The sequence below is a fragment of the Hylobates moloch genome, unplaced genomic scaffold (assembly GCF_009828535.3).
Source record: "Hylobates moloch isolate HMO894 unplaced genomic scaffold, HMol_V3 SCAFFOLD_4, whole genome shotgun sequence".
Lineage (NCBI taxonomy): Eukaryota > Metazoa > Chordata > Mammalia > Primates > Hylobatidae > Hylobates > Hylobates moloch.
The window spans coordinates 91,468,558-91,494,712 of record NW_026652279.1 but is presented as its reverse complement, the minus strand read 5'-3'; the positions used below and the strand labels follow the sequence as shown (position 1 = coordinate 91,494,712).

Genomic DNA, 26,155 nt, shown 5'->3' with positions numbered 1-26,155 from the left:
TTCTCTCTAACATATGTCAAATAGACAGATGCACTTGGGGGCTTGGCCAGCTGCTTCCCATCCCTCTATCCGATTTTACCGATCAATTGTCCAATATTGTCCAACCTATTTATCTAGCTAGTAAAGATAATTTTGAATTTCACTTCTCTTATGAGGGTAGTCAGCTCCTCCGAATATACAGAAACTTAAGGAGGCTGCCTCTCCTGTAATCATCCTAGTCATCGACTTAAAAGGGAAAAAAAGGGTACTGTCAAAGACTAACAGACAGGGAAAAAAAAAGATTATCTTACATCAGTAGCAACCTTCCTATTTGGGTATTACAGAAAAGTGAATTTTTTTTAGTTCTCTTTTGACAAGTATCTGAGAACATATCTCAGAACAAAAACACATATGCCATTTCTCTCTTCTTTTTTCTCTCTTAATTTTCTAAATCCTGGTTATTACATCAAAGGTGCTTCAGAGCATCTATTGTCTGTGTGTGGATGATCGTAACCACCCATCATTCCCAGTTTAAAGATTTCTGTTTTCTATTTTCCCTTTGCAGTCCATTCCCACCTCATTAAAATCTAGATGGATTGTGTTTGGTAAAAGCTACGCATATTTTCCTGGCCCTGGCAGTCCCCTTTGCTAAGATCCAGCCCTAGAGCTCCTGCTCATATTTTAGATACATGGAAAAAGGAGGGGTCTGGATGGAGGAACCCAAATAAACAGATGGTTGCCTTGACAATTTGTAAGAGACTCTTTCATGATCATTTTTCATGGTTTTCTCTTGAAATAAATAGTGACACTGCGATACAATTTTTAACTCTTTGACCTCCTGCAAATGGTACCAAGGTTCACAGACTGCATAGAACACCGAAATGCCTCTGCCACAGAGCCATCTTTGGCTTTGACTCCTTCAAGGTCCCATCCTGCGTTGCCCTAGGAAATGTTCATGGAGACCTAGCTTCAAAGCAGATCACAGGTGTCCTGGGTGTAAACATGAGTGTGGCGTAGCAAGGAGGCTGTGATACTTTGTGGAAGACAAAGGTAAACAATTATTATGATATTGGGCAGGAAATCCTGGGGCAAGAGCATATGGAATGCATGAAATCACAGAGAAAGAGGGAATTCACTCCAAATTGGAGGGTTGGGCAGAGCCCTGGAGGAGGTGAGGTGGTGCTAAGGAGTATTGGGGGAGCAGAGTTGAAGCCAGGGAAACTTGAGCCTGACTAGGATGACGGAGGGCAGGGGAGGGAAAGGAATTCCATGTTTAAGGAAGACAAAGAAACAGAACTAATAAAATTGAACATTTTAACATTGACCTGTATATTTCTACTATGTCAGTTTTTAGGTTGTTTGTATATTTGTTTGTAACTGTACTTTTTATAAAGCATTGAAATAGAGGCTCTTGCTCTAAGATAGAAAAATGTGGGGCAATTCCATTTATATGTTTGAATTTCCTTTTACATTTTTCTATGTCCAGATTCCTTATCCAGGTTATCACACAAGCCTGAACTTCTAAAGGCCTTGTAGATGGAAGGCTTCCAAATTACAATGCAGTTAGTAAAGCGCAGTGGCTTAAGACATAAGCTTTAGAGTTAGACCCGAGTTCATGACCCCACATAATCACTTCCTAGCTTTATGTACACCTGACAGGCTGTGCAACCTCAGAGCCTCATTTACTCATCTGTAAAATGGAGATGATAATAGGGCTTATCTCACAGAGTTTTGTGAGAGTTACGTGAGATACAGTGCGCAAGCCATAAGCAGAGGGCTGGGCATCTGCTGTCAATCAGGTAGGTAATGCTTATCATTAGTTATTGCTTCAAAACACAGTGTTCATGAAGTTTTCTCCAAGGAGATCCCCCATTAGGCTTTCCTATGACTTTTCTAAATGTTTGTTGCTACTTCAATGCAAGAAAATATGCCAGGAGCAAAAATCAGCTCAAACTTTTTAAAATATTGGGAGCCAAAATGTCCCAAATTTCATGAGCCTGTGAGGTCATGGTTTCTTTTCTTTTTTCTTTCTTTTGAGACAGAGTCTTGCTCTGTTGCCTGGGCTGAAGTACAGTGACATGATCTCAGCTCACTGCAACCTCTGCCTCCTGGGTTCTAGTGATTCTCCTGCCTCAGCCTCCCGGGTAGCTGGGATTACAATTTTTAGTAGAGACAGGGTTTCACCATGTTAGCCAGGCTGGTCTCGAACTCCTGACCTCAGGTGATACCTGCCTTGGCCTCCCGAAGTGCTGGGATTACAGGCGTGAGTCATGGTTTCTTTTTATGCCAAATTACAACAGTCTAAACCTTCATTGTGTTTGCCTTCAAGTTTAGTCTTTTGTCAGGTATCCAAGCATTTGGGTGAGTCCCTGGAGAATTTTTATTCAGAGGGGACCTCCCTATCTGGCCCTTAGCTTGCTGCCATATTATCAGGACCAGTTTATCTCCCTCAAAATGAATTTCACTGAGCATTTTTCCTCTACCTGGAATTTAGGCCCCAGCCTCTGAAAGCTCCTAGAGAAGGAGTTGCTTCCTTCTCACCCCAGCCCAAGGCCCCATGCTGATTTCTTCAGTGATTTCTTCAAAGGACATTTTGTCTGTGGGAAGGCTCACTTCCTTCAAAGGAAGTCTCGCTCCCTTCATGTGGCTCTCAAAAGACAACAAACAGCACCCATTGCTTGTGGTACCCAATTGTCATTGCCAGCTAGAGGGAACTAGGGCTCCTAGCAAGGATAGATGACTCCACAACTGGAGGAGGAAATACACAAGATGAGCCTAGGATATCTTGTGTCAGGAAGCAAGGAAGGTAGACAAGTGAGTTCTGCCAAAAGGACAGAGGGGCCAAAAAGAAGGGCTGCAGGCCAAAGAGGGGATACACTGAGCATCAAAAAACGGTAATTAGTGCAATGGACTAAAACATATTGTGTATGTCAAAATAAAAACATGAGTTTATAATTTATAATGATGTTTTTAAAAGGTGAGAGGAAACAAACAACAATCTCAACAACAACCTCATTGGGTACCATTTCCACACCAAGTCTTTTTGTTCAAGAAATTGGCACTTAAAAGGTAATGATTAGGCATTTATCCTGTCCTTCCTGTACAAACTGTATTGCAGGAAATTAAAATTGCCCTAGTTGTACAAACATATAATTAGATAGAATAAGTTCTAGTGTTTGATAGCACAGTAGGGTGACTATAGTTAACAGTAATTTTTTTTTTTTTTTTTTCCTGAGATGGAGTCTTGCTTTTGTCGCCCAGGCTAGAATGCAGTGGCACGATCTCAGCTCACTACAGCCTCTTGCTCCCAGGTTCAAGGGATTCTCCTGCCTCAGTCTCCTGAATAGCTGGGATTATAGGTGCCTGCCACCATGCCCAGCTAATTTTTTTTTTTTTTTTTTTTGAGTAGAGACGGGATTTCACCATGTTGACTAGGCTGGTCTCAAACTCCTGACCTCAAAGTGATCTGCCCACCTCGGCCTTCATAAGTGCTGGGATCATAGGTGTGAGCCACCATGCCCGGCCAACAATAATTTATTGTATATTTCAAAATAGCTAGAAGATAAGATTTAGAATGTTCCCAACACAAAGAAATGATAAATGTTTACAGTGATGGATATCCTAATTACCCTGATTTGATTATTACATATTGTATGCATGTATCAAAATATAACATGTACCCCATAAACATGTATAAATATGTATCAACTTAAAAATGTATGTCAAAGTCACCCCAGTTGAAGAAAAATTCTTTTTTTATATAAAAATTCCATCTAATAAATGCAAAAAGACAAAAATAATCAGAACATTATGTTTCAGTCCCCAGTGAAATAATTGATTCAAGTAATAATTATTAACAAATGAAGCCATTATATGAAAGGTTGATGGGGAACTTTACAATGGAGATGAGGCTATCACATCCTGATCCACTCTAGCTCACTAAAATTGGAACACCCAGACACAGCGGCGTGCTTCCCGACAGAATGAAACATGAAGCACACAGCATCACCTCTGAGATGTTATCCCCGAAATTGAACTTGAATCTAACCCAGATTTGAGAGCTAAATTTCACTTAAAGGGATGCAGGAACAGGTGAAGTTACGTTACAAAGAAACAAAGAGGCAAATCCAGCATGTAGGACATTCTACAGGGCGGCTGACCCAGTTTCTGAACAAGTCAATGGCATGGCAGCGAAAGGAGAGGAGGGGTGGGGATTGCTGTTCATAGGAGACCCAAGATACTTAAAACCTGATGTAATACATGGACTTAGTTTGGATCCGGATTCAAACAAAGAAACCAGAAAAAAAATTTTTTTTTTTTTAGAAACCAGCAAAAATTTTTTATGAGCTAGGTATTGGATAACAAGGAATTATTGTCACTTTTATTGTTTTAATGGCATTGTGGTTATGTAAGAAAATGTTCATAATTTTTAGCAATGCATACTAAAGCCTGTAGGGTTTTGCTTAGAAATACATTAACATAGAAATATTTTAACAGACCAGCTGCAGTGGCTCACACCTGTAATCCCAGCACTTTGGGAGGCCAAGGCGGGTGGATCACTTGAGGTAAGGAGTTTGAGACCAGCCTGGCCAACATGGTGAAACCCCGTCTCTACTAAAATACAAAAATTAGCTGGGCGTGATGGCGCGCACCTGTAATTCCAGCTACTTGGGAGGCTGAGACAGGAGAATTGCTTAAACCTGGAAGGCGGAGTTAGCATTAAGCTGAGATCGCACCACTGTTCTCCAGGCTGGGTGACAGAGTGAGACTCTGTCTCAACAAACAAACAAAAAAAAGAAATACTTTAACAAAGAAAAAAGAAAGACAAGGGACAAGTGAAAATAAGGTAACAGTCTTGGTAATTGCTGAACTGGGGTGATGGGTATATGAAGAAAAAGTAAAAAAATAAAAGTAAAAAAGGATAGATGAAACAAGTGTGCCGTCACCTTGATGACGGTTGATCCTGGAATTAGGGATATGAAGACCTTTGGTATTTAGCTCTATTTTTCAGTATGTTTGAAATTTTTATAACATTTAAAGAAAACAAGGCACAATTCTAGAACATGAATACATTTCTCAAAATCTGGGTCATGTGCACTGAGATCATAGTACATGTGTGATTTCACCAGTGTAGGAAGGACTGGACTACGGAAGTGCCGTGCCCTTCAGTGCCCTCTGTGCCCAAGAAGAGAAGCTGAAAATCACCTCTCTCTGTGTAGATCCTCCAGTCTCACACTAATCTCCTGTGAGCAACTGGTTATCAAGGGCTCTCGTACATCTCCTAAGAGTAAGAAGTAATTTTCTAGGATGGTGCACTCTAAACTCTAATTTAGAATAAAACTGTTTCCTAAGGGAAACTATCTGCAGGAAGACAACTGAGCTGGAAGAAAGCATTCTTTAAATCAATGTAGGGAGCTTAGCTTTGCAGGCCTTCCCACCCTACCTGGCTCTGTCCACAATAGGGCTTTGCTCTGTCTTGATTTAATCCATACCTGCAGCTCAGGAGCTGTTTGCCTCCAGGTAAATGCAAGCTACCACTTCTCTTTTAGAAAAACTGTGATAAAATATAACAAAGGATTCCCCATCTTAACAATTTTTTAGTGTACAGTTTATTGTTAAGTACGCATGATCCTCAATTTACAACAGGGTTATGACAATGCACTTTCAACTTAATGGTATTTTCAATTTACGAGGGATTTATCCTGCTATAGCCCCGTTGTAAGTCAAGGAGTATTCTGAATGTGTTACGCCATCGTAAAGTGGAATAGTCATAAATGGAACCATCATAAGTGGGGAACAGTCTGTGTATTCGCACTGTAGTGTGAATCCAGAACTCTTCATCTTCTAAGACTAAAACTTTGTGTTCATTCAACAATTTCCTACTTCTCCCTGCCCCCAGTCCCTGGCAACCACCATTCCACTTTCTGTCTCTGTGAATTCAACCACTCTAGGTACTTCATATAAGTGGAATCGTACAGTATTTGTCCTTTCTTGACTGGCTTATTTCACTTAACATGATGTCCTCAAGTCATTCATCCTAAGATGAATTTAGATGAGTTAGACATGTTTTGTAGCATGTCTCAGATTAGTTAGGCATGTTTTGTAGCACCTGTCAGAATTTCCTTCCTTTTTAAGGCTGACTAATGTCCCACTGCATGTATGCATCCCATTTTGTTTATCTATTCCTCTGTTGGTGAACATTCTGGTTGCTTCCACCTTTTGGCTGCTGTGAATAATGCTGCTATGAGCGTCGGGAGTATACTCAGCCACCACTTTTTGCAACATAAAGTTTTTCTCATAGATTTCAAAGTCCTAGGAACAGCTTTCAGCCCAGGTCCGAGCTCTAGGTACTGTAAGCTTCTCTCCCTCTGAGAGGTCTGCCCAAGCTCACTGCCAAGGAGCATTAGCCTGAGTGAGCGGGACGCAGCTCTGGACCTCACAACATCACAGAGCCCAGATGGGGGTCCCTGCCTTTTCCCTGGCACACTTTGTTTTAAAACAGTAAAAATAAAACATGCTTATGAGAGGGTAAAAAGTGGACATTCACTCCCTCCTGTTTTCCATTCCTCAAGGGTCGGCTGCTATTCCATGAATGTGTGAATCTTTCCAAAGCTTTATTCCAAACATATGCAAATGTGTGTGTTTGCTTTGTTTTTTTTTTATAAAAGTTTGCTTTCTCAGTCAACAATGTATATAATCTTTCCATATGATAAAAAGGCATTGAAATATCTAAAATATTCCCCATTTTTATGCTGTTACCAACAATGCCAAATTGAAGATCCTTATGCATACACGCTTGTATATTTATGTGAATATTATTATAGCATGGACGTGCAAATGTTGGGTCGAGGTGTGCGTACATTTAATATTTTGATAGGTACAGCCAAGTCGCCTTCCTGAAGGATTATGCTAATTTATCTGTTAGCTTTAAAGAAAGGTTTCCATTTATTCTTTCAAGTTTAAGGCAAACATTCCAGTCTGTTCCTATTTGATCACTAAATACTTGCCTTTCTCTGAGCCTATACTACTTAATTAAAATCTGCTTGGAAAATCTCAGTTAAGTTAGTAAAATCATCTAGTTTAAACAACTATTGTCTGTTTACAGCCTTCGACAATTTAGTAGGCAAAACTGTAATTGTATATTTCTAAACATGAGAAATTTCAAGATTTCTCCTCTGAGGGGTATCAGGGCATATAAAATCAATCAGGTAAATATTTGCTGCTTTTACTTTCAGGATTACATAAATATATTTTTAAATACCAAGTCTTTTTTGAGAAAACAAAAACAAACTTTTGCTCCTTGATTCTTTCCTTTTCTGATTTTTAACTGTGTGAAAAACTAGAAAGATCAAGTCCTTCAAGGCTTTTATGCCAGTTTGCCTAGGAAAGATACCTGCCCCAAGCCCCAATTTTAATTACTCAAGCCAGTTGAATGGTGTGTGTATGTCAGCCTAGGCAAGCGACTTCACAGTTATATTTTAAATATGAAGATTTCATCAAATAAGACAAAAAAATTGTTCATGGCATGCAAATTAGAAAATGAGAAATTGGCGGTACCCATTAGCAACAAATATTCTGAGAAGAGTTTCATGGGAGGAGAGGCCATATACATCACGTTTATAAATATTTTTACTTCCCAGAAAAATAGGAGCTAGGATTGCAGCAGAGCCAAGCCCTGGCAGCCCTTGCGGGCGTCCCCAGGCAGTGCCCTGAAGCCCAGGCTCGCCTTTTGTGCTTCCTGCGTCCGCTCCAGGCGTGTCTGCGCGGTGCGGAGGCGCATCCCCGCCAGGGGAGGGCTGGGAGCGGCCGCGCACCCAGCGGAAAGCAGGCTGTCCTTTTAGGGAGCCTGCATTGGTAAATGCTCTGTGGTTATGCGACTATTGATTTGCCTCACCCTGAGGATTCCAGTGGCAAAGTGACCCTCCCTCCTGCCTGTCCCCTCCCTTCCTGGCTCCTGCCCTTCCTCCCTCCTGCAGCAGCAAGATCTGATCGCTGCTGCCCTGCTCTCCTCCTCCTCTCATTCCTCTGCCTCCTGGATTCCTGAAGTTTAGGAGAAATAAGGTAGCCGAGGGACCACATGGAAGTTGTGACAGCTCCCAGCGGCGCGCCCCTTTCGCGTGTGCCAGTACCTCGGCTTAGGAGTTGCCCGCTGACACCTTGAATGAAGGAGGTCCCCTTGCCAGCCAGCCTGCCGGGATGGGCCATTGCTGCTGCAAGCCTTATAACTGCCTTCAGTGCCTGGACAAGACGGTACTTTGCCTTCCCTCTCTCTTCTTCCCCCTCCTCCTTTGCAAGGGCAGAGAGAAAGCCGTGAGCCAGCCACCTCTGTGCCTGTCCCCCTAGCATGCGTGTGCGCTTTGTTGGTGAACAGGAGGCTCCCTTTACTCGTTCCAATGTGCTGAATTGTGAGTGGTGTTCACAGAAACATTTGGTCTCATATACTCTGCAGTGCCTTACATAATTCTGTATTCCTGCAGTCTCAAACGTAACTGTTGCATTTTCCTGAAATAGTAGGATTCTGCTCCAACATCTTGAGATCAAAACTGCCAAGAGATCTTTGGAATATTCTTAATGCATTTTAATGTACCTGTGAAACCTAAGACGTTCCACTGGGGAATTTAGATTAGTTAGGCATGTTTTTCTTCGCCAAGTGCTAACTTTGAAAGTTTACCACTCTTTTTTCAAAACAGCACTCGTTCTTGTAATTTACATTCTTCACATCAGAGAAGAAAGCACACAGTATAGTTGTTCTCTCTGTACTTCTTTGCATCACAGAGAAATGAATAAACATAGAGGTGAAAACTTAAAAAGCCAGAGAGAGTCTGAGGGTGTGTTCAAGTCTTTACAGGAGGAAAATTCACAGCCAGGGAACTGAAAATAGAGTATGCATGAGAATTATATAGCAATTCCAACACAAAGCCTTTCTTTGCTTTTGACATTTGCCTACTCTTGTGAGCTAGCAGAGGGATTAGGATATGCTTTTAATTTCATTGCTAGAAATCTGTTGGCAAGAACTCTTGTCTCTGTGAGATATTTTATTGTCATGCATACTTGGATTTCTCCAAGATGCATGAAATGGGATTTCACAATTGAGTTGTTGAAACTGCCTTCTTCCTACCCATGTGGGCATCAGCTATCTAGATAGCTTGAGGTATGTGACCAGGAGAAGGAAAATATATGGCTTAATATACACACTCATCAAAAAGCGGTCACTTGGGAGCATCTTAGTTACCAGTCTGCTTATGAACTCTGACCTAATGTAGGTTACTTACCACCTAGGAAAATTAAACTGATACCTTAAAAGTCACTTACTAGTTTTGCTCCAATAGAAATAACTACCTCAGTGGATTTGGCTTTGCTACCATGAGTATGAACTAAAATATTTGTATACACATTTATGTGCTTTTAACAAAAAGAAATATAAAGCATTTGCGCTCAATTGTCTGCACATCTAACACTGAAGCGATTAAGCCTTTTGCAAAGTGGTCACAAAAGAGTATTGAAGACTTACAACAATAGTTAAAATAAAAGGGAAAGATTTGCTACATGTAAAACAGTATTATAAATTTCATATTTCTAAATCCTAATGCAAAAGTTTTAGAAATAGAGGCTGTAATATGGAGGACTTTTGGTTTGAGAAAGTATGTTTCAAAGGGAATCTGTTTCCCTATTTTGTTTTAAATTGTTTCCCTATTTTGATTTAAATCAAGTTCTTGAAAATGATTATCCCTATGTCATTCTTGAATTCAGAGATTTTGGAAGATAATTTAATGTTACTTCATCTCTTTAGCAGTATGATGTTTAAGTAACTTTCCAGTGTTTTAGCTTTGAAACTTCCAGTTCTATACAAATTATTTTTTACTGATGAAAACTTTAAAACTTACACTGCTTTTACCAGCTTTTTCATTATGTTCACACCTACATTTCTTTTCTTTTCTTTGCTACATTTCAGAATAGTATTCCCATTTGAAGTTTTGTACATATATTTTCACAGGTACTCTTTTAATGAATTGAGGACTTTCTTTTTAAATTAAAAAACACATTATTTTATGTAGTTGCCTGCTTTGCAGAATAACTTCACAGGCAGTATGCCAAAATCATTTATTTAATTGATAGTTACCTATTGGGCCAGGTATTGTATACTAGGAGCATGATAGGATTCCATTCCAACTTCAAACTCTGGAAATCAGAATTCCCAAATCCCACAACAAAGTTCTTCAATCTCTTAATCAACTCTAACAACCCCAATAATGTTGATACACAGTTTAAAAGAGGCCTGGTAAAATTGTTGATAGAGTTGTTTCTGATTACCTTAACCTAGCTTAATAAACCTTAAAACAATAAACATTTCCTCAGAACTTCATATAGATCAAAATAGCAAACTTCATTTTGAGAAATCAAAACAATTTAACAGTTTGATCATAGTGCATCTAAAGCTGTTCTGAAAAACATGACAGGACAATTAAAGATACTTTTAAAGCAATCAGTTTCAGAGATCTGACTAAAAACTATGAATATTGACTAAAAACTACGAATACGAGGATGCTGATTTAGCATTAATTTATTAGGGGAAACTGGAATCTTGCCTGGAGTATATAATGAAAAAAATTAAGTGAACAAATTGTTTAAAAGCTGTTTGTGCTTATATATTTCCAACTTATAAAGACCTATCCATTGGAAATATTTATTACTGGTTTACTCTGTGCCTAGTTACTATTGGGACCATCAAATAATTCTTAAAAGGCATGACCGGCCCTTATGTAGTTTACCAATAATTGGTTTGGTTGTATTTCTACCTTTTCCAGAGAACTTACAAGTGGATAGGCAACAATAACACACACAGAACAATGAAACATTAGCACAAGATGGAGTATAATTAAGTGAAAGTTATGTAGTACTGACCATACCTGTTTCTGGAATTTGGTGAAAGGAGAAGTCAGGCTAGAACCATAGGCAAGGTTTCTTGGCAAAAGTGGAACATGAATTACACTTTGAAGAATGGGTGGAATTTTATTAAACTAAAGAGAAGGAATGTATTCCAAGCAAGGAGCACGTAAGAAAAGGTCTTTTAGCCTCATTTTATGAAACATGAGAGGGGCAACCTCATGGTAAACACAGTGGGAGATATGGTGCACAGGGAGTGTGGGGAAATTTCCAGCATGAAAGCCAGACCCAGGTTTTTTGTTGGTTGATTTGTTTTTTGTTTTGTTTTGTTTGAGACAGGGTCTCCCTCTGTCACCCAGTCTGGAGTGCAGTGGTGTGATCATGGCTCACTATAAACTTGAATTCCCAGATTCAAACAATCTTCCCACCTCAGCTTCCCAAGTAGCTGGGATCACAGGTGTGCACCACCACGCTCAGCTATTTTTTTTTTTTTTTGGCAGACCTGGGGTCTCGCTATATTGCCCAAGTTTGTCTCAAACTTTTTGGCTCAGGTGATCCACCCACCTTGACCACCCACAATATTGGGATAATAGGTGTGAGCCACCATGCCTGGCCAAAGACCCAGGTTTTTAAACTTGAGCTAAATAAAAAGTAGGGATCTATCTTGGGCTTTTGAGCAGAGATACAGTCTGTAGAAAGACTCGTCTACAGGTATTTGAAAGGAATGATATGACCCAGATGGATCCCAAAGAGCCCATTCGCCTACAGAGTCAACCTGGTCCAGGATGAAGCCAGGAGCTCTACATGCACAGAAACTCCTCATCCATAACCTTCCTGAGCTGATGATTGTTAGAATTGTTGAGTTATTAAGAGGAATAAACTAGATGTATAAACTAGAATACGAGCTTCCTTTTTAACTATACAAAATATAACTGATAAGCAAACGATAACAAGCCTGATAAACATGTTATTTCTTTTTAGAGTCAAAAGTCTAGCTCATAAGAAGCCTTGATGCGAATGGAATCTGAGCCAGCGAGTTGCTCTATAAGAATCCAGTGGCCTCAAAGCCTTCTGGGTTCGTCTCCCATATCCCTGCTCCCCTGAAATGTTCCTGGCCCTGGTGACTGCCTTTCCTAAGCTCCCTTCACTGTCCAACTCCTCTTGTAATGGACCTGTTATTCCTCACACCGTGTTATAGATTCAGTCCAACAGCAACACTTGCTGGTTTAGGTATGGTCCTGTTCCTTTAGGGGTTAATTTGCATATCTCTACCCTAGCCTAGATTCTAATCTCAGAGGCTAGTCTTATTTACCTTGTTTCTAAATTCTTGGCAGGGGTGGGAGTTGGGAGAGGCACCTTACTGTTCCTCCCAGGTATGTGTATGTGCTCTGACAGTAATAAATTTGGGAGGGTTATTAGAGGAAGATAGAATCCAGAAAGGTCAAGAAACTTCTTAAGTGATACACAAATGGATTAAAATGCAGGCAACTGGCTAATTCTCCTTTCTTCTGCACTTACTCTGAGACCAGAATTTCCCAGCATGACTTCTTTGGGATCAGCATTTCATCTCCTTGGCCCCATTAATCTCTGTCCTTTGCCATTGTTCATTAGTAATGCAGGTATGGTGTGATATTCCCTTATTAACTACAGCCTCTTGGGAAAGCTAGATGTCTTTTTACCCAGTGACTCTTCCCCACATGCACAAAGGCAAAGGCTGAAATTATGCATTTGTAGTCATTTTGATTTCTTCTAATACACGGTATGACTTTGCTCGTTTTTCGTACAAGTAGACACTGAAATGTGTTGAAGAGTATTACATGGGAAGGATACATTGTTTCTGACAAGCCTATATGAAATTTCATTTCACAGCAGAAAAGCAGATCGTTATACAAAAAATACAGAGGCCCTAGTGTTAATTATATGTGAAAGAAATAATACTTATTGATTGACTCAAGGCATACTATCAGTGCTGCTTTAAAGCTATAATAAATGAAATGAAAAACAAAAGGTCAGTCCACCTGCCATGGGATTTTTCCACAGAGCTTTGTATATTATGGATCTGGCCAATCTTCATAATATTAGTATTGAAAATGAGTGTGATAGCCACAAAAGCTGGTATGAAAACAACTCAGATACTTGCATTTTGTTGCTGTTACCTTGCAGCTGGTTCATTTTGAAATACAAAAGAGAGTGTTTTCCTATGAAGATGAAGTTCTACCATGTTGATTTTAAACCCTGATTTAAACTCATAGAACCCTAGGTAAAAAGCAACAATGTTTCTGAGAAGCGTAAAAAAACCTTTAACCTTTTTGCAATTTAGTGTGCATGTGTGCCACATTTGAATTTTTTAAATTCACAATTTTAAAAGATCTGGAGGTTTCCTCAAACACCAGAATTCTGTAGATCTCTTATTTAATTTCCTGTTGTGGTTCGATTCTTTAGCTTGGGAAAAAATCGCCCAGCTCACAGGGTTGGATTTTCCTGATCCACACGGATTTTAGAGCAGGCTAAAAATATAGGAAAGATTAGTTGGAAGTCTTTGGGCTTACGTATATCTTTTAAAATTTACATATATATGTATTTTCTTTTTTTAAAAAAAATCAGGTGGGAAAGAAGGAGCTGATGAAAATGCTCAAATCTGCAGTGAGTTTGATGAAATTGTCCTCAGTACCCCATGTAGCCAACCGAGAATTCCTGCAGAGAATTTCATAGACCAGAGGCAGAAAGTTAGAGGGAAAAGGGGCCCATCTGATGGGCTGACAGAGGTTCCCAAAAAGTCCCAGATGCTGTTTTGCCTGGGGTGCTCTCTGCATATGCTGCTGCTCTCAGTTTAAATCTCCAAGACAGCCTTGCCCTGCTGGGTCAGATCACAGTGTTCTGTAATTGTTCATCCATTTACTGACTCTCTGGAAGTCAAGTTTCTTGAGAGCAGAAATGTCTGCCAGGCACATAGTAGGCACTCAGTGAGTATGTGTTATTTGGTATACATTTCCTATTTCTGGATGAACTGGGGTGAAAGCACCTCAGATTTACCCAGCGTTCAGTTTTAGTAGTAAATAGCTGTTCTGTTGGTTTCTAATTTGAGGAGTGGCACAGGTGGCTGACGCCCAAGCATAGAATCACACGGATGATGCTAACAAGGACAGGCATTTTCACTTCCCATTACCACCAGCTTCACAGGGTAGCATCAACCATCAGAAGAGATCACGCCCATTGACCACACATGTTAAAATAACAGAGCATGGCAGGCTTGCCTGGGCTTTGGCCACACATCTGATTGCTTGAGGTTAATGGGATGATTAGTGGGTTGTCTGCTTTGCAAGGCTGCTCTAGCAAGGAAAAGGGAAAGGCAGTATCTCCCCGAGTTTGTGAAAAGTCTTAGATTGGGAGCCATGTCTAAAAAGAAGTGGAGGCTTCATGGTAGCAGACTTGCAGGGGTATGTTTAGGGCAAGACGTACAGGGAGTGAGTTGGATGTTTCATGGGAGTAACTTGTCTTGCATCCCATCTGTGAATAAGAGATAGACCACGCCAGAATGAATGGAGAACTCAGCGTGCAAAGGAGAGCGGTGCATGAACAAATGAAAGAGGTAGCTAAGAAGGCACAGCTGTTGTTTTGGGGCTTAGATAAATGTTCTTAAAGTGTCAATTTCCAGTTAAGCCTGTCATAGAATAAACAGAATTTTAGAGGAATGGCCTTGTTAGGCTTTACGATTTCTGGACTATATCACCAGGACAGTTTGGATGATTAACACTGAGTTCTATTTTTAGCCCTCTTGAGTGAAAACAGGAGCTCATGTACTTGGCACTCATTAGGAATTTTCCACTCATCCCCCATTTAGAGAGGCACTGATTTAACCCTGGGCCCTTAGAGGAGGCCTTGATCATATTTCAGTCAACCCACAGTGTCATCACCCAGACCAGGCATAGTTTGGGGAATGGAGGGGAGTAGTGACTTGAGATCCTTTCCAAGGGAGTCCTGGGTGTTCAACAGAACCTAAGGGCCTTGCAAGATCACACTGGATTCTGTTGAACCATGATGGATGGAGGAATAACTTTTTGAGGCAAAGAGCAGTAAATGGAAGATTCCTTTAAGTTCACTCTTGCCTAAGGAACAGTGTTCCTGCAGTCACAGCTATTGACTCATTTCATTGCAGGGTGGCACTACGTCATTCTGGTTTGGCTTGCAGGAAGCAAAAAGTAACTTACTTTATGCAGAGGATTCATAAATTAGAAGAGTTGATATCATTTCAGAAACAAGCACTTATGGAGGAAGGGCTGTCGCCACACTGCGCAGGCTGGCCTCAGCGAGCCAGAGCAGAGCTGTGCCAGCATCTTCAGCAGCAACATATTCAGAGGTCATCAGACAGCATCCTTCTAGAAGCTGGTGGGGAAAACTAAACAACTACTCTCTCAGAAGTTATAGCCCAAGTAAGCTATACTGAAATGGGTCCAGACGCTGGAAACAGACTAATGTGCAGCTCACAAATCAACACCTAGGACACAGACAGGCAGTTCAGGCTGTGGAGTGGGATGTGAATGCAGCCAGGGCATTGTTTCATTGAGACAGAGTAGTCAGTAGCGGACCCTGCCTCTCTCCCAGTCAGACATGAAAAGCTTCGTGGTAGTAAGTGCTCAGATCCAAGCCAAGGCTCAGTGCAGTTTGGATCTTGTTGTTGCATCTATCTAAGCATGGCTAGGAGGGGAAATCTTGGCGTGCTCGTGTTTGAGGAAGAGTGTGGACGATGGGTGGAAACTCCTGCCTTTGCCATTTCCTGGTGGGTTGTGCAGGGGCCAGCCACTTCACCATAGAGTCCCAGTTTCCTCCCCCATAAAGGGAAATAAGACCCGGGACGCTCTGGACAGTGTCTGGAGGAGTAAATGACATAAAGGGCTTACCTAACATTGTGCCTGGACTACAGAGAGCGTTTGGTGCTGGACAGCATGAGTCACCTGTAGTAATTAGTAAATGATACTTAACCAGAACTTGCCAGAGTTAAGTTATTTTCCTTGACATTTTAGTCATCAGGTTTGTTGCTTATCTTTGGCAGCCAACCCTTCCTTGGAAAGCCATCTAATGACTATAGTTTGGAACTGGCTGGTTTTAGAGCCTGAACTTGCAAAAGGGTGGATGGGGTCATTTTCATTGGGTCTTCGTGATCTGTTTTAATAGTCTCGGCTTCCCCAAATGGAGATGGTACAAGGTCTCTAATCTCACTTCTATTTCCTTTCCACTTCCTTGCCTCTCTCTCTCTCCCCATCCCCTTCCTTCCTTTTCTTGCTTTTTTTTTTTTTCATTCTCACTTGGTTTCCATCAATCTTCTTTGTGTTTCTCCTAAAGCAACAGATGGACAAGGAAGGCCTGACCACAAAACATCAGCATCAGCTTTTCACCAAAGTGATTCAAGTCTGAAGGTCTTCATCAGCAGTCTCCCTCCTAGTCAGCGCCATACTGAAGAGGCCTGTCCCTCTCATAGGGCCTTCCAGCCACTCCTTCCCCACAGGCCTGATTCTTCTGTGGCTGGGAGTGTGGACTGATTTGTTATGATGTGAGAGATCCCTAGGGCATGACTCTGTTAACGTCCAGCAGGGGCCATGACAGGGAGCTGAGGGAAATGTTGGCTTTTAGTTAGAAATTAGAGTTCATTTGTTGTTTTTGTTATGTTCTGATTGTTCACTGCCTGGCCTTTGCAACTCTCATTGCTCTGAGAGTGAACACTGTATAATGCTATTTCTGGACTGATAAGCATACTATTTCAATTCTCTGGCTGTGTTTAGAGAATTATTTAGGAATGTGTTTCGGAATTAGAGAATATGAGTATTCAGAATTATTCTTGGCAGTAAAAGCAAGTTAGTTGTTCCACTAGGTTAAGATTATTTCAGGGTCAGTACCAAAATTAGCGCTCTCCAAAATACCAAATTTGCTTAACCTGCAGGAACACGTTGATTGTCATCTGGCCATATTATGCTGCTGTTAGAATGAGCATGTCATCCCTGTGATCTGTCTGATTAGAACATGTTCCCTGTTCTGGCTTCTCCAATCTCTGAACCACATCAAAAATTAAGCAAAATTAGGGCAGACCAGGAAGGTGCTTACAAAAACAGAGCATAAGGCCAGGCACGGTGGCTCACACCTGTAATCCCAGTACTGTGGCAGCCACAGATTAGACAGATTGCTTAAGCCCAGGAATTTGCGACCAGCCTGAGCAACATGGTGAAACCTCATCTCTACTTAAAATGCAGAAAATTAACTGGGCATGGTGGCATGCATCTGTAGTCCCTGCTACTTGGGAGGCTGAGGTGTGAGGATACCTTGAGCCTGGGAGGTGGAGGTCGCAGTGAGCCATGATCACGCCACTGCATTCCAGGCTAGGTGACAGAGCGAGATCTTGTCTCAAAAAAAAAAAAAAAAAAAAAGCATAAGACTGATAGGCAAATTCTAAATGCATTTAGATAATTAATATGGAAAAGCACCTATTATATATAGGATGTTATCTAGTTGCAAATGAAATAAAAGGAAACAGAAATATAATAACAACTTACACTTGTATGAGCTTGCTAAGTGCTGGACACTAACTACATCACATACATGAATTTAATCCTCATGACAACCCTGCACAGTGGGTGTGGCATTAGAGTAGGAATATTGAGATATAGAGTAGGATTGTGCAATAAAATACATGCTCTCAGATGTAATTGTTAACTCTGAAATGCAGGGAAAACAAGGATGCTATGGGCTGGGATGGAAGGAGAGAACTTCAGAAATGAGATGGGAGGTGTCCGTTGGGTCTGTCTTAGTCTCTTTGGGATGCTGTAACTAATATCATAAACTGGGTGGTTTATAAACAACAGAAATTTATTTCTCACAATTCTGCAGTCTTGGGAAGCCCAAGATCTAGGCTCCAGCAGTTTCAGTGTCAGGTGCGGGCCACTTTCCCGAGGCTCCAGCAGTTTCAGTGTCAGGTGCGGGCCACTTTCCCGTAAACATTAGTACCTTCTGGCTGTATCCTCACACGGAGGAAGGGGCAAGGCAGCTCCCTGGGATCCCTCTAATTTTATTTGTGAGGGCTCCACCCTCATCACCTGATCACTTCCCAGAAGCCCCGCCTCCTAATATCATCATCTTGGAGATGAGGATTTCAACATGAATTTTAGGGGGATTTAGGGGACACATACCTTCAGACTATAGCAGGGTCCATTTCCCTCAGACGCATCTATTGCTACATTTTCGTAAGGAAACCATTAGCTAATAATTTTTGACTCCCACAATGAAAATAGCTCTCAGCGTATTATGAAATAGAGTTTTATTTTTGACATGATGAATATTATGACACAGCTTAGCAAATGCCCTCTGGATAACCCGAGACCCTCCCACCGACCCAAAGCAGCACACTTGTTCCCTGTATCTAAAAACAGCACACCAGAAACAATATTGTGAGAACGGTCTGGTCACATTCCACGCACGTCCTTCAGAGGTGCTGAAACCAAAGGCAACGCTGGTTCAGGAAGAAAGAACATTCTCAAGGCCCCGATGATATTCATGCTAGGTATTCGGTCCACATTTTACTCACAATTCCCTCTCTGGAAATCGGTTTGCTTCGAGAGTCCATTCTACAGAATGACAGAGACTTTCTTTGAAGGCCTGTATTTTTGGTATCTCAAACTTGAAGAGAGTTTATGTAGCACATCTTTTCTGGTAATTGTGAGTAATAAAATCATAATATGCTGTTTATGGTGACTCAATAACGCAGATTACAAATTCAGCACATCTTCAACTACTTCCCTACTTTATATCAGAGGATGTATTTGATTTGAGAACAACTTACCAGTCATTTAGTTATACGGGGCATTTTTGGCACTAAATGGTATTTCAAGTGTGAGATTTCCTCTTTTTTCATCTATTGATGCTGACAGTGGAACAAAAAACTTGGAAACCTTAAATATTGTTGTTGGTCGTATTACAAAGAGAAATGTTTCATGCTAAGCCTTCTACCCTGATCTTTATTATTGATTAAGTAGCTAATCATGTATGGACAAAAGGGTAAGTTTAAAAAAAATTTGGTAAAACAAGCATGTGGCCCTCAGAGAAATATAGCACAGACTTTTTTAATGATCGGAAATCTCATAGTAGTGATAATAATAAACACTGTATAATAATATATGACAATAGATTAATGGGCGGGACATAAATTTGCAAAGAATTAATGCGGGATGATATACAGGAGTGTAATCTAGACAAAACACAATCACGGGTATTATTAATATTATAATGCAAGCTTTGCCATTTGAACGGGATACAAATGAATGAGTCAGACTTGACTTGGTAAGTTTTTACATGCTTATATAATGTGAAGATTATCTCCTTGAGCACTAGACTTATAAATATTTGCTTAATAAGATTCATTAATTAATCATGTCAAAGTGCTTATCTAGCATAAAACTAGGGGACTCTCGGTATCCGTTTTGTTTTTTCAGAATGAAAGTGCCCTTGTGAAAGAAAAAGAGCTGTCAATCGAACTTGCAAACATCAGGGATGAAGTTGGTAAGTAGGGCATTGAAAATGAGGAGCATAAAGAATGTCTTTTCCTGATTCCTATGAATGTGTAACAAAAGCAATTACACCTCCTGTAATAAGCCAGTGCAAACCTGCCTAGATGAATGAAGTGTCTTACCCAGCACAGTGGTGGGCTGCTGTAGCCTTAGCGGGGAACCATAATTTTCACGTCTCTGTTGTTATAAAGACAGCTTCCTAACAGTTCACAGTGGAACTCATCAGGCCTTGACTCTGCTATTTGCAGACGGCAGCTCATACATCAGTCTGCATTGATCCATCTGGGTCCCCTCTGATAAAATGAGGTGCTGTCTGCAAGATGCAGATGTTCCATGGCATCCTGCCACTGTCTACCCTGTTGTGAAATACTCTGTGATCTAGAACAAGGTCAAAAACACAAATCTGGTTGGATTAAAAATATGAGTCCATGTTGAAATTTCTAATCTTTGGCTGATGAAATGGTTTGGTTCAGTCTGGACCATAGAGACCTTACAAATAAAATGATCCCCAGACCCTGGGGATGTGGCTTTCACTGTAGACCAAAGACAGGACCAGGTATTTGCCATGTTCTCATTGCTTGATCCCATTTTCCCTCTTGACCATCTGTTATTCTCTTTCCCCAGGAATCAGTCAGCAAAGCTGAAACACACATGCTCTGTTCCCATTGCCCGCTATTCTCTTTTCCAGTGAGCACTTCTCCTCCATCTAGTGTGGTCCTGGGAGCAGCCCACCATGTGCAGGTGTGGCTTCCTCCATGAGTGAAGGGATTGGAGCAATCCCAGGTGTCCTTGGCAAGTAGCCAACCATGCAGATAGGCAGAAGGCTGAACTTTCCCAGGGACCACAGCCCCTCGGGTGTGCAGTGGACAGAATAGTGAGATCCAAGCATAGCTTTCCCCAACCTTCGTATTCCTCTCTCCCTTTGTTAAAATGTTTTCTTTTTCTCCCCTGTGAGTTCTGTGACCTCTTTTAACGTTAAAGTAGGTCCTCAATGGTCTCTTCTCCTCTCTAAGGACAGCAGGTGCTTGTGGGGAAACAACAAATAACAGGCCCCTTCCCAGCCTTGCTGGTGTGTGATCTGGAGCAGCAGGACCCTGCTACTGCTGCAGGGACACCTACACCCGGACACCCCTTCTCCCTCGCCAGGAGAAGCCCAGGGGTTGACGCCAGATGTAGGCTTCTTCCAACAGTCAGCTAGGAAAGGCAGGGCATGAGGAGCCCTGGAAAGCTGAGGTCCATGGGAGCCATATCTGACCTGGCTGGAAAGAGGAGCGGGAGGGGAGAAAGTGGCCCCACTCCCCGCAGACTCTTGCTGGAGAAGTCTCATCCTTCCTTTTTGCCATTGTTGTTGTTTTCATGGAGATTGAGCCTAATTTCTGTTTGTTGGGTATTACCCCAAGCAGCATTCACAGTGACAGCTCTAGTGATGACCTCATTGCCAAGGCCTCCATGGTTGAAGCCTCTGTGCCCCTATCTGTTTCTTCATCAATTTGGCCACCCCTCATGATCCAGATGCCCACATCTGGCCTCAAAGACCTGTGTTGAGAGTGGCCCCCACTTTTTCCTGAAGGAAAGCTCCTGGTACACTCACTGGTGACCCTGCCCAATGCCAGGGACTGTTTCTATTCTTCTCTAAGGAAGGACTCACCACCCTTCACCCGTGGAGCCATGGGTCCCATGTGATTGGCTGCCCTCCTGTGCATGCACACATTGTACACGCATGCACACACACACACACACACACACAGAGAGAGAGAGAGAGAGCCATCCTCTTCGATGACTCCCATTGTTCCTTTAAAAGGACCTTCTGCCTCCTTCCCCACTGATGGAAACTACCTTGTCAAAAAGGATTTTTTTAATCAAAAAAATCCTCACCTGATGAACTGCAAAGACCCCCCTCTCCGCTCATCCGCTTTAGGGCCTGTCCTCAGTTGGAGGTGACTCTGAGGCCTCTCCTCCTCATCGAAGCTGCCAAAGAACAGGTTTCACCTCTGCTGACCTTCAGGTCAGTTCCTAGGGGATGTGGAGGGGAGACAGCTGGGAGACCTTGCCTCGTCCCCTTCTGGAATCTGCCCCTCCCCACCTTGTAGAGGTAGAGACCCTTGGAGATGGCCCCTGATGACACTGTGGGGGCAGCTCAGAGGCCTAGGGTAGAAGTTCCAAAATTCTCAATTCATAGTGACCACAGTGTCTCAGTAATTTTTTTTCACAGTATCAAGGCCAAATAAATGCCTCACAGCTCTATTTAGTAAGGAGGTAAGTCTAAGCCACTGAAGTGTGTATGTTCTAACAACTTTGTGGCCATTTGAAAAACTGAACATAAATGGAAAGAAAACAATATATTTTTGTTTTATTCTTAAGGAACCACAATGACTTGCTTGTGATTGGGCCCCACACAACGTCTCAGACCTTGGCATCTGATTGGATAAGGCTATCCTTGCATCTTGTTTCACACTGATTTTCACTGCATACTTTTTATCACAGCAGCAGCCAAAACCTCAGCTTTGCAAAGATATGATATCATGAAAAGGGATGAAGTGTGAGCTAATGATGAGCTAAGGTCAAAACTCTGAACCCCCCAAACCAGGAGTTCACATGGTATCCCCCAGGGAGGCAGCATTGGTGTGTTTCCCTCAGAAGTATTAATAGAAGAAACCCTGCAGTGCCCTGTGATTTGCTGCAGTGGCCCAGGGTGCCTCAGCACACAGTTTGCAAACCACAGGCTTGGGGACACTTCCCTGCCCTCAGTGGCCGAGAGACTTGAGCATGAGGAAGGTTGGGTCTTCAGAGACTCAGGAACTGAAAGATGCTTATGAGTTATAGTTCAGCTAGAACAATGTGCAGTGTTACCCCCTGTAATTTATAGCTCCTGCCGCCTTTCCTCCTCTTTTAGCAAAATATGTTGGTCTTAGTTAAGGGAGTGATAGAAAAGCATTGAATTATATGAGGGCTTTCGAGTCTGTAGCCCTGAAATGCTATAAGCCAATCCCTGAGTATGCTTCTCTTTGAAATAGATGAGTTTCTGGGGGGTTCCAAGGCTTGGCAGTTCTGAGCTTGGGCTTTAGGTTCAGGTGGGGCAAGCTGGTAGACCTCTCTGTCCCACAAGTTCCCCTTCTTAAAATGGAAAGTCAATTAAAGAAGATAATGCTGATGAAGCACTCCATAAAGGTGACTCTCATAACTATCCGGTATGTAGCACCTTGAACCCAAAGATAAAAGATGGAAATTTCCACTCCAGGGTGAATTTTTCCCTAGAGAGACTTCTGCACTCTCCATGGGCAAGCTTTGGCTCTGGGGGCCCTGTGTCCCGTGATGCAATTGGGTTGGGTGCCGGGTGTGCCAAGTGCAAGGCTGCTTCTCTCTGTGCTTTCCCGAAGCTTTTAAATGCAGCAGGCGCTACACAAGGATTACATTGGGTTTTAGGTTGAAATCTTATTTGATTTCTGCCTAAGTGCTAAGAATAGAACCAGAATTACCTGCCAGATGAAAAAGCTACTGGAGGGAGGGCGGAAGGCCTTGGCAGCACCACTGCCTGGTTCCTTCAGCCCAGCTTTCATCCCCAGCACACACTTCAGCAGCAAGCACCCAGTCCGCAGCTGAGATTGCACTGGTGAGAGAAGAAAGACGGAGGGGAATGTGGGGATCAACTGTCAACCGTAAAGCGCATAAGCTCTGGCTTCTTGACGTGCAGTGTATTCTCTTGATGGGAGAAGAGCATTGAGCATGCAAACCTGGCTTACAGAGAGAGTAGTATGGCCAGTCCCTTCCACTTAGCACCAGCCCTGTCCTAAGTTAAGGCTCTTGTCAGCTGAGTCTAATGGGAGCTGGAGGTGGAGGGATGTGGGGGGACATGGGGGAGATGGAATTTCTAAGGCTCTGAATTCAGACAAGGAAGATGGGAATAAGGTGCAGAAAGTCAGAATAGTTAGATGTATTTATTGCACATTCCAGAACAGGACTGCCCTGTCTCCCAAATCTAAAAATTGCTGCTTAAACTGTTTCATATCCATTAAACTGCTGCCCTAAGTTCCACCAATATCTGTTAATAAATAACCATCCATTGTCCAAACTTTTGAGGTGAATAAATGCAATCAAAAGCTTTAGCATCTGGACTGAACACCGTGGTTCACACCTGTAATCCCAGCACTTTGGGAGGCTGAAGCAGGTGGATCACCTGAGGTCAGGAGTTGGAGACCAGCCTGGCCAACATGGTCAAAACCCGTCTCTACTAAAAAAAAAATACAAAAAATTAGCCAGGTGTGGTGGCGGGTGCCTGTAATCCCAGCTACTGAGGAGGCTGAGGCAGGAGAATCACTTGAACCCGGAAGGCGGAGAGGTGACAGTGAGCCGAGATTGCGCCATTGTACTCCAGCCTGGGCGACAAGAGCAAAACTCCGTCTCAAAAAAAAAAAAAAAAAGTCTTTAGCATCTGGTCAGAATCAACTTTGTCTGTGTTCACAGGCCTGATGCATATTAGAATCACCTGCAGTGCTGCCCTAGGCAACAGAATCAAACTATTTGACGGTGAGGCCTAGGCCGTTTTTTTAAAGCCCCCTTATTAAGTACAGTGAAGTTGGACATACACTGAAGGAACAGGGAGTTTGATTTGGGCCAGGGACAGGGTTGAGGCAGGGAGGACATCATTTGGGATAGGCCCAGGAGGGCAGGATCCCATCATGGGGGCCCTGGGCGGCAAGGCAGGCCAAGGGAGAGTGGCACAGGTGGGTGTGGAAAGGTGCAGAAAAGGAAGATGCGAAAGACAAATTGTACCTGTTTGGAAATTATACAGAGGCTGGCCTGGCTCCTGAGAAATGGCAGGAGATATCCCCTTCCTTCACTCCTGCCTCCTTCCTTCGCCTTTGCCTGTCTGCCTGGGGGACTCAGTCTTCTCAAGTCAGCTACCCTCCTTGTTAGATGGACTTTGGGGAGCTAAGCGTGGAAAGTAATCCCCAGTACATTTGCAGACACTGCCATTTATAGCTTCCCATTTGTGACATCTCTGGTGGTATCATGACTGAATCTTCTAGAAGGTCTGTAGTTTGCATAGTGCCCTCTACCAGAGACTTGACTTGTGTCTTCACACACTGGAAGATAATCTCCAGTAGTTTTTAAGTAGGAATTTCCTGGCAATTGATTTACAAATAAACCTTGAGAATATGCCCTAGTGAGTGCTGTTTTCTGATGCGCGGGGTGTGGAGGTTTCTCCATACTGACGGCCAATTCTTCCTTATCAGCTGAGTGTCCAGTGATTCCATTCAGTTCTGACACTAAGGACCCAGTGTTAGTATACATTCCCAGGTTGAGGGCTCAGTCCCACGAGAACACCTCCACCTCAGAAACCAGTCCTAAGTATCAGTGGCCACCCAAGGTTCTGTCCAATCTGCTATAAACTCGGAGGTTCCCATAACTGCCTCCTTAGGTTTGATAATTCACTAGAATGATGCATAGAGCAAGGTATATGGCAGGGGGCGAGGTGGCGAGTTTCCATACCCTCTGGGTGCACCATCTTCCCTGCACTTGGTATACTCACCAACCCCGAAGCCCGTTGAATCATGTTCAGGAGTTTATATAATTCTGGCCAGGCCCAGTGGCTCATGCTTATAACCCCAGCACTTTGGAAGGCCAAGGCAGGTGGATCACTTGAGGCCAGGAGTTCAAGGCCAGCCTGGCCATGACGAAACCCCATCTCTACTAAAAATACAAAAAAAATTAGCCAAGTATGATGGCAAGCACCTGTAATCCCAGCTACTCGGGAGGCTGAGGCAGGAGAATTGCTTGAACCTGGGAGGCCGATGTTGCAGTGAGCCGAGATTGTGCCACTGCACTCCAGCCTGGGCGATGGAGCAAGACTCTGTCTCCAAAAAAAAAAAGAGAGTTTATATAATTCTATCCCCAGCCTCTTCCTCTCCCTCTCTCCCTGGAAGTTGTTGGGTGGGACTGAAAGTTCCAATCCTCTAATGACTTGTTCCTTCTGGTGACCAGCCCCATCCTAAAGTCAAATAGGGACCCTACCCTAAGTCACCGTTAGCATAAACTCAGGTGTGATTGAAAGCGGATCATTATGAGTCACAAAAGGTAATCCTACCACTAGAAAAACTCCAAGCATATTAGAGACTTGTGACAGAAACTGGGGAGAAGGACCAAATATATTTTATACCACACCCAGACCAGGTCCTACAGTCATGGAGAATGAGTCACTCATTTAGCGAGGTTCTGAGTACCTTGTATGGAGCAGGCAGGGAAGTCATAGGATTTTAGGGCTGGTCCAGACCAGAGTGACAGTACCCTATCCATTTCATTTTAAAGATCAGTCTACAGACTTGTTTCAAAGATCTTGGCTAAAGCTGGGACATGTGCAAAAAGCACCAAAGGAAAAACTTTGTTCTCCTTAATCTCAGTCCATTCATGCATCCAACAGCTATTTCTTGAGCACCTACTTTTTGCCAGACACAGGCTGGTCAGGGTCACCATGGGTAGTGCAGTAGGTTATACCCTTTAAAGGGGCGCCCCTCTGGGTCAGGGCTGAAATGCATCCATGTTTGAGCCACCACCAAGCCCCGTGCCCTGGCATGAGGCTGCTGCCACTCAGAGGAAGGGACACTTTTTCCCCAGATTGCACAGAGGTACTGTGCGGGCTAGACTGACCCGATGCTTAGTACTACAGATTCTGCGGTGCATAAGACTCAACTCATCTTCTCAATGAGTTTACAATTAAAGGCTCTGTGAAAGAGGTGCTATCTACT

General features: G+C 42.6%; 1 protein-coding gene across 6 annotated transcripts in view; it reads left to right on the top strand.

Annotated features, from left to right (window-relative positions):
* The window catches only part of MTUS2 (microtubule associated scaffold protein 2), a 701,667-nt gene that overhangs the window by 616,175 nt on the left and 59,337 nt on the right, over positions 1-26,155 (top strand). For 5 of the 6 annotated variants that reach the window (XR_009213198.1, XM_032150562.2, XM_032150559.2 and 2 more), the window contains one exon: positions 19,338-19,404. Coding sequence is in view for 5 of the 6 variants with exons in the window: in XM_032150562.2 (XP_032006453.1) it covers positions 19,338-19,404 (67 nt within the window). In the remaining variant the exon portion in view is untranslated. Of the gene's footprint in view, positions 1-7,993; positions 8,230-19,337; positions 19,405-26,155 lie in introns of those variants that run through there. The other variant, XM_032150563.2, reaches the window with a different exon arrangement.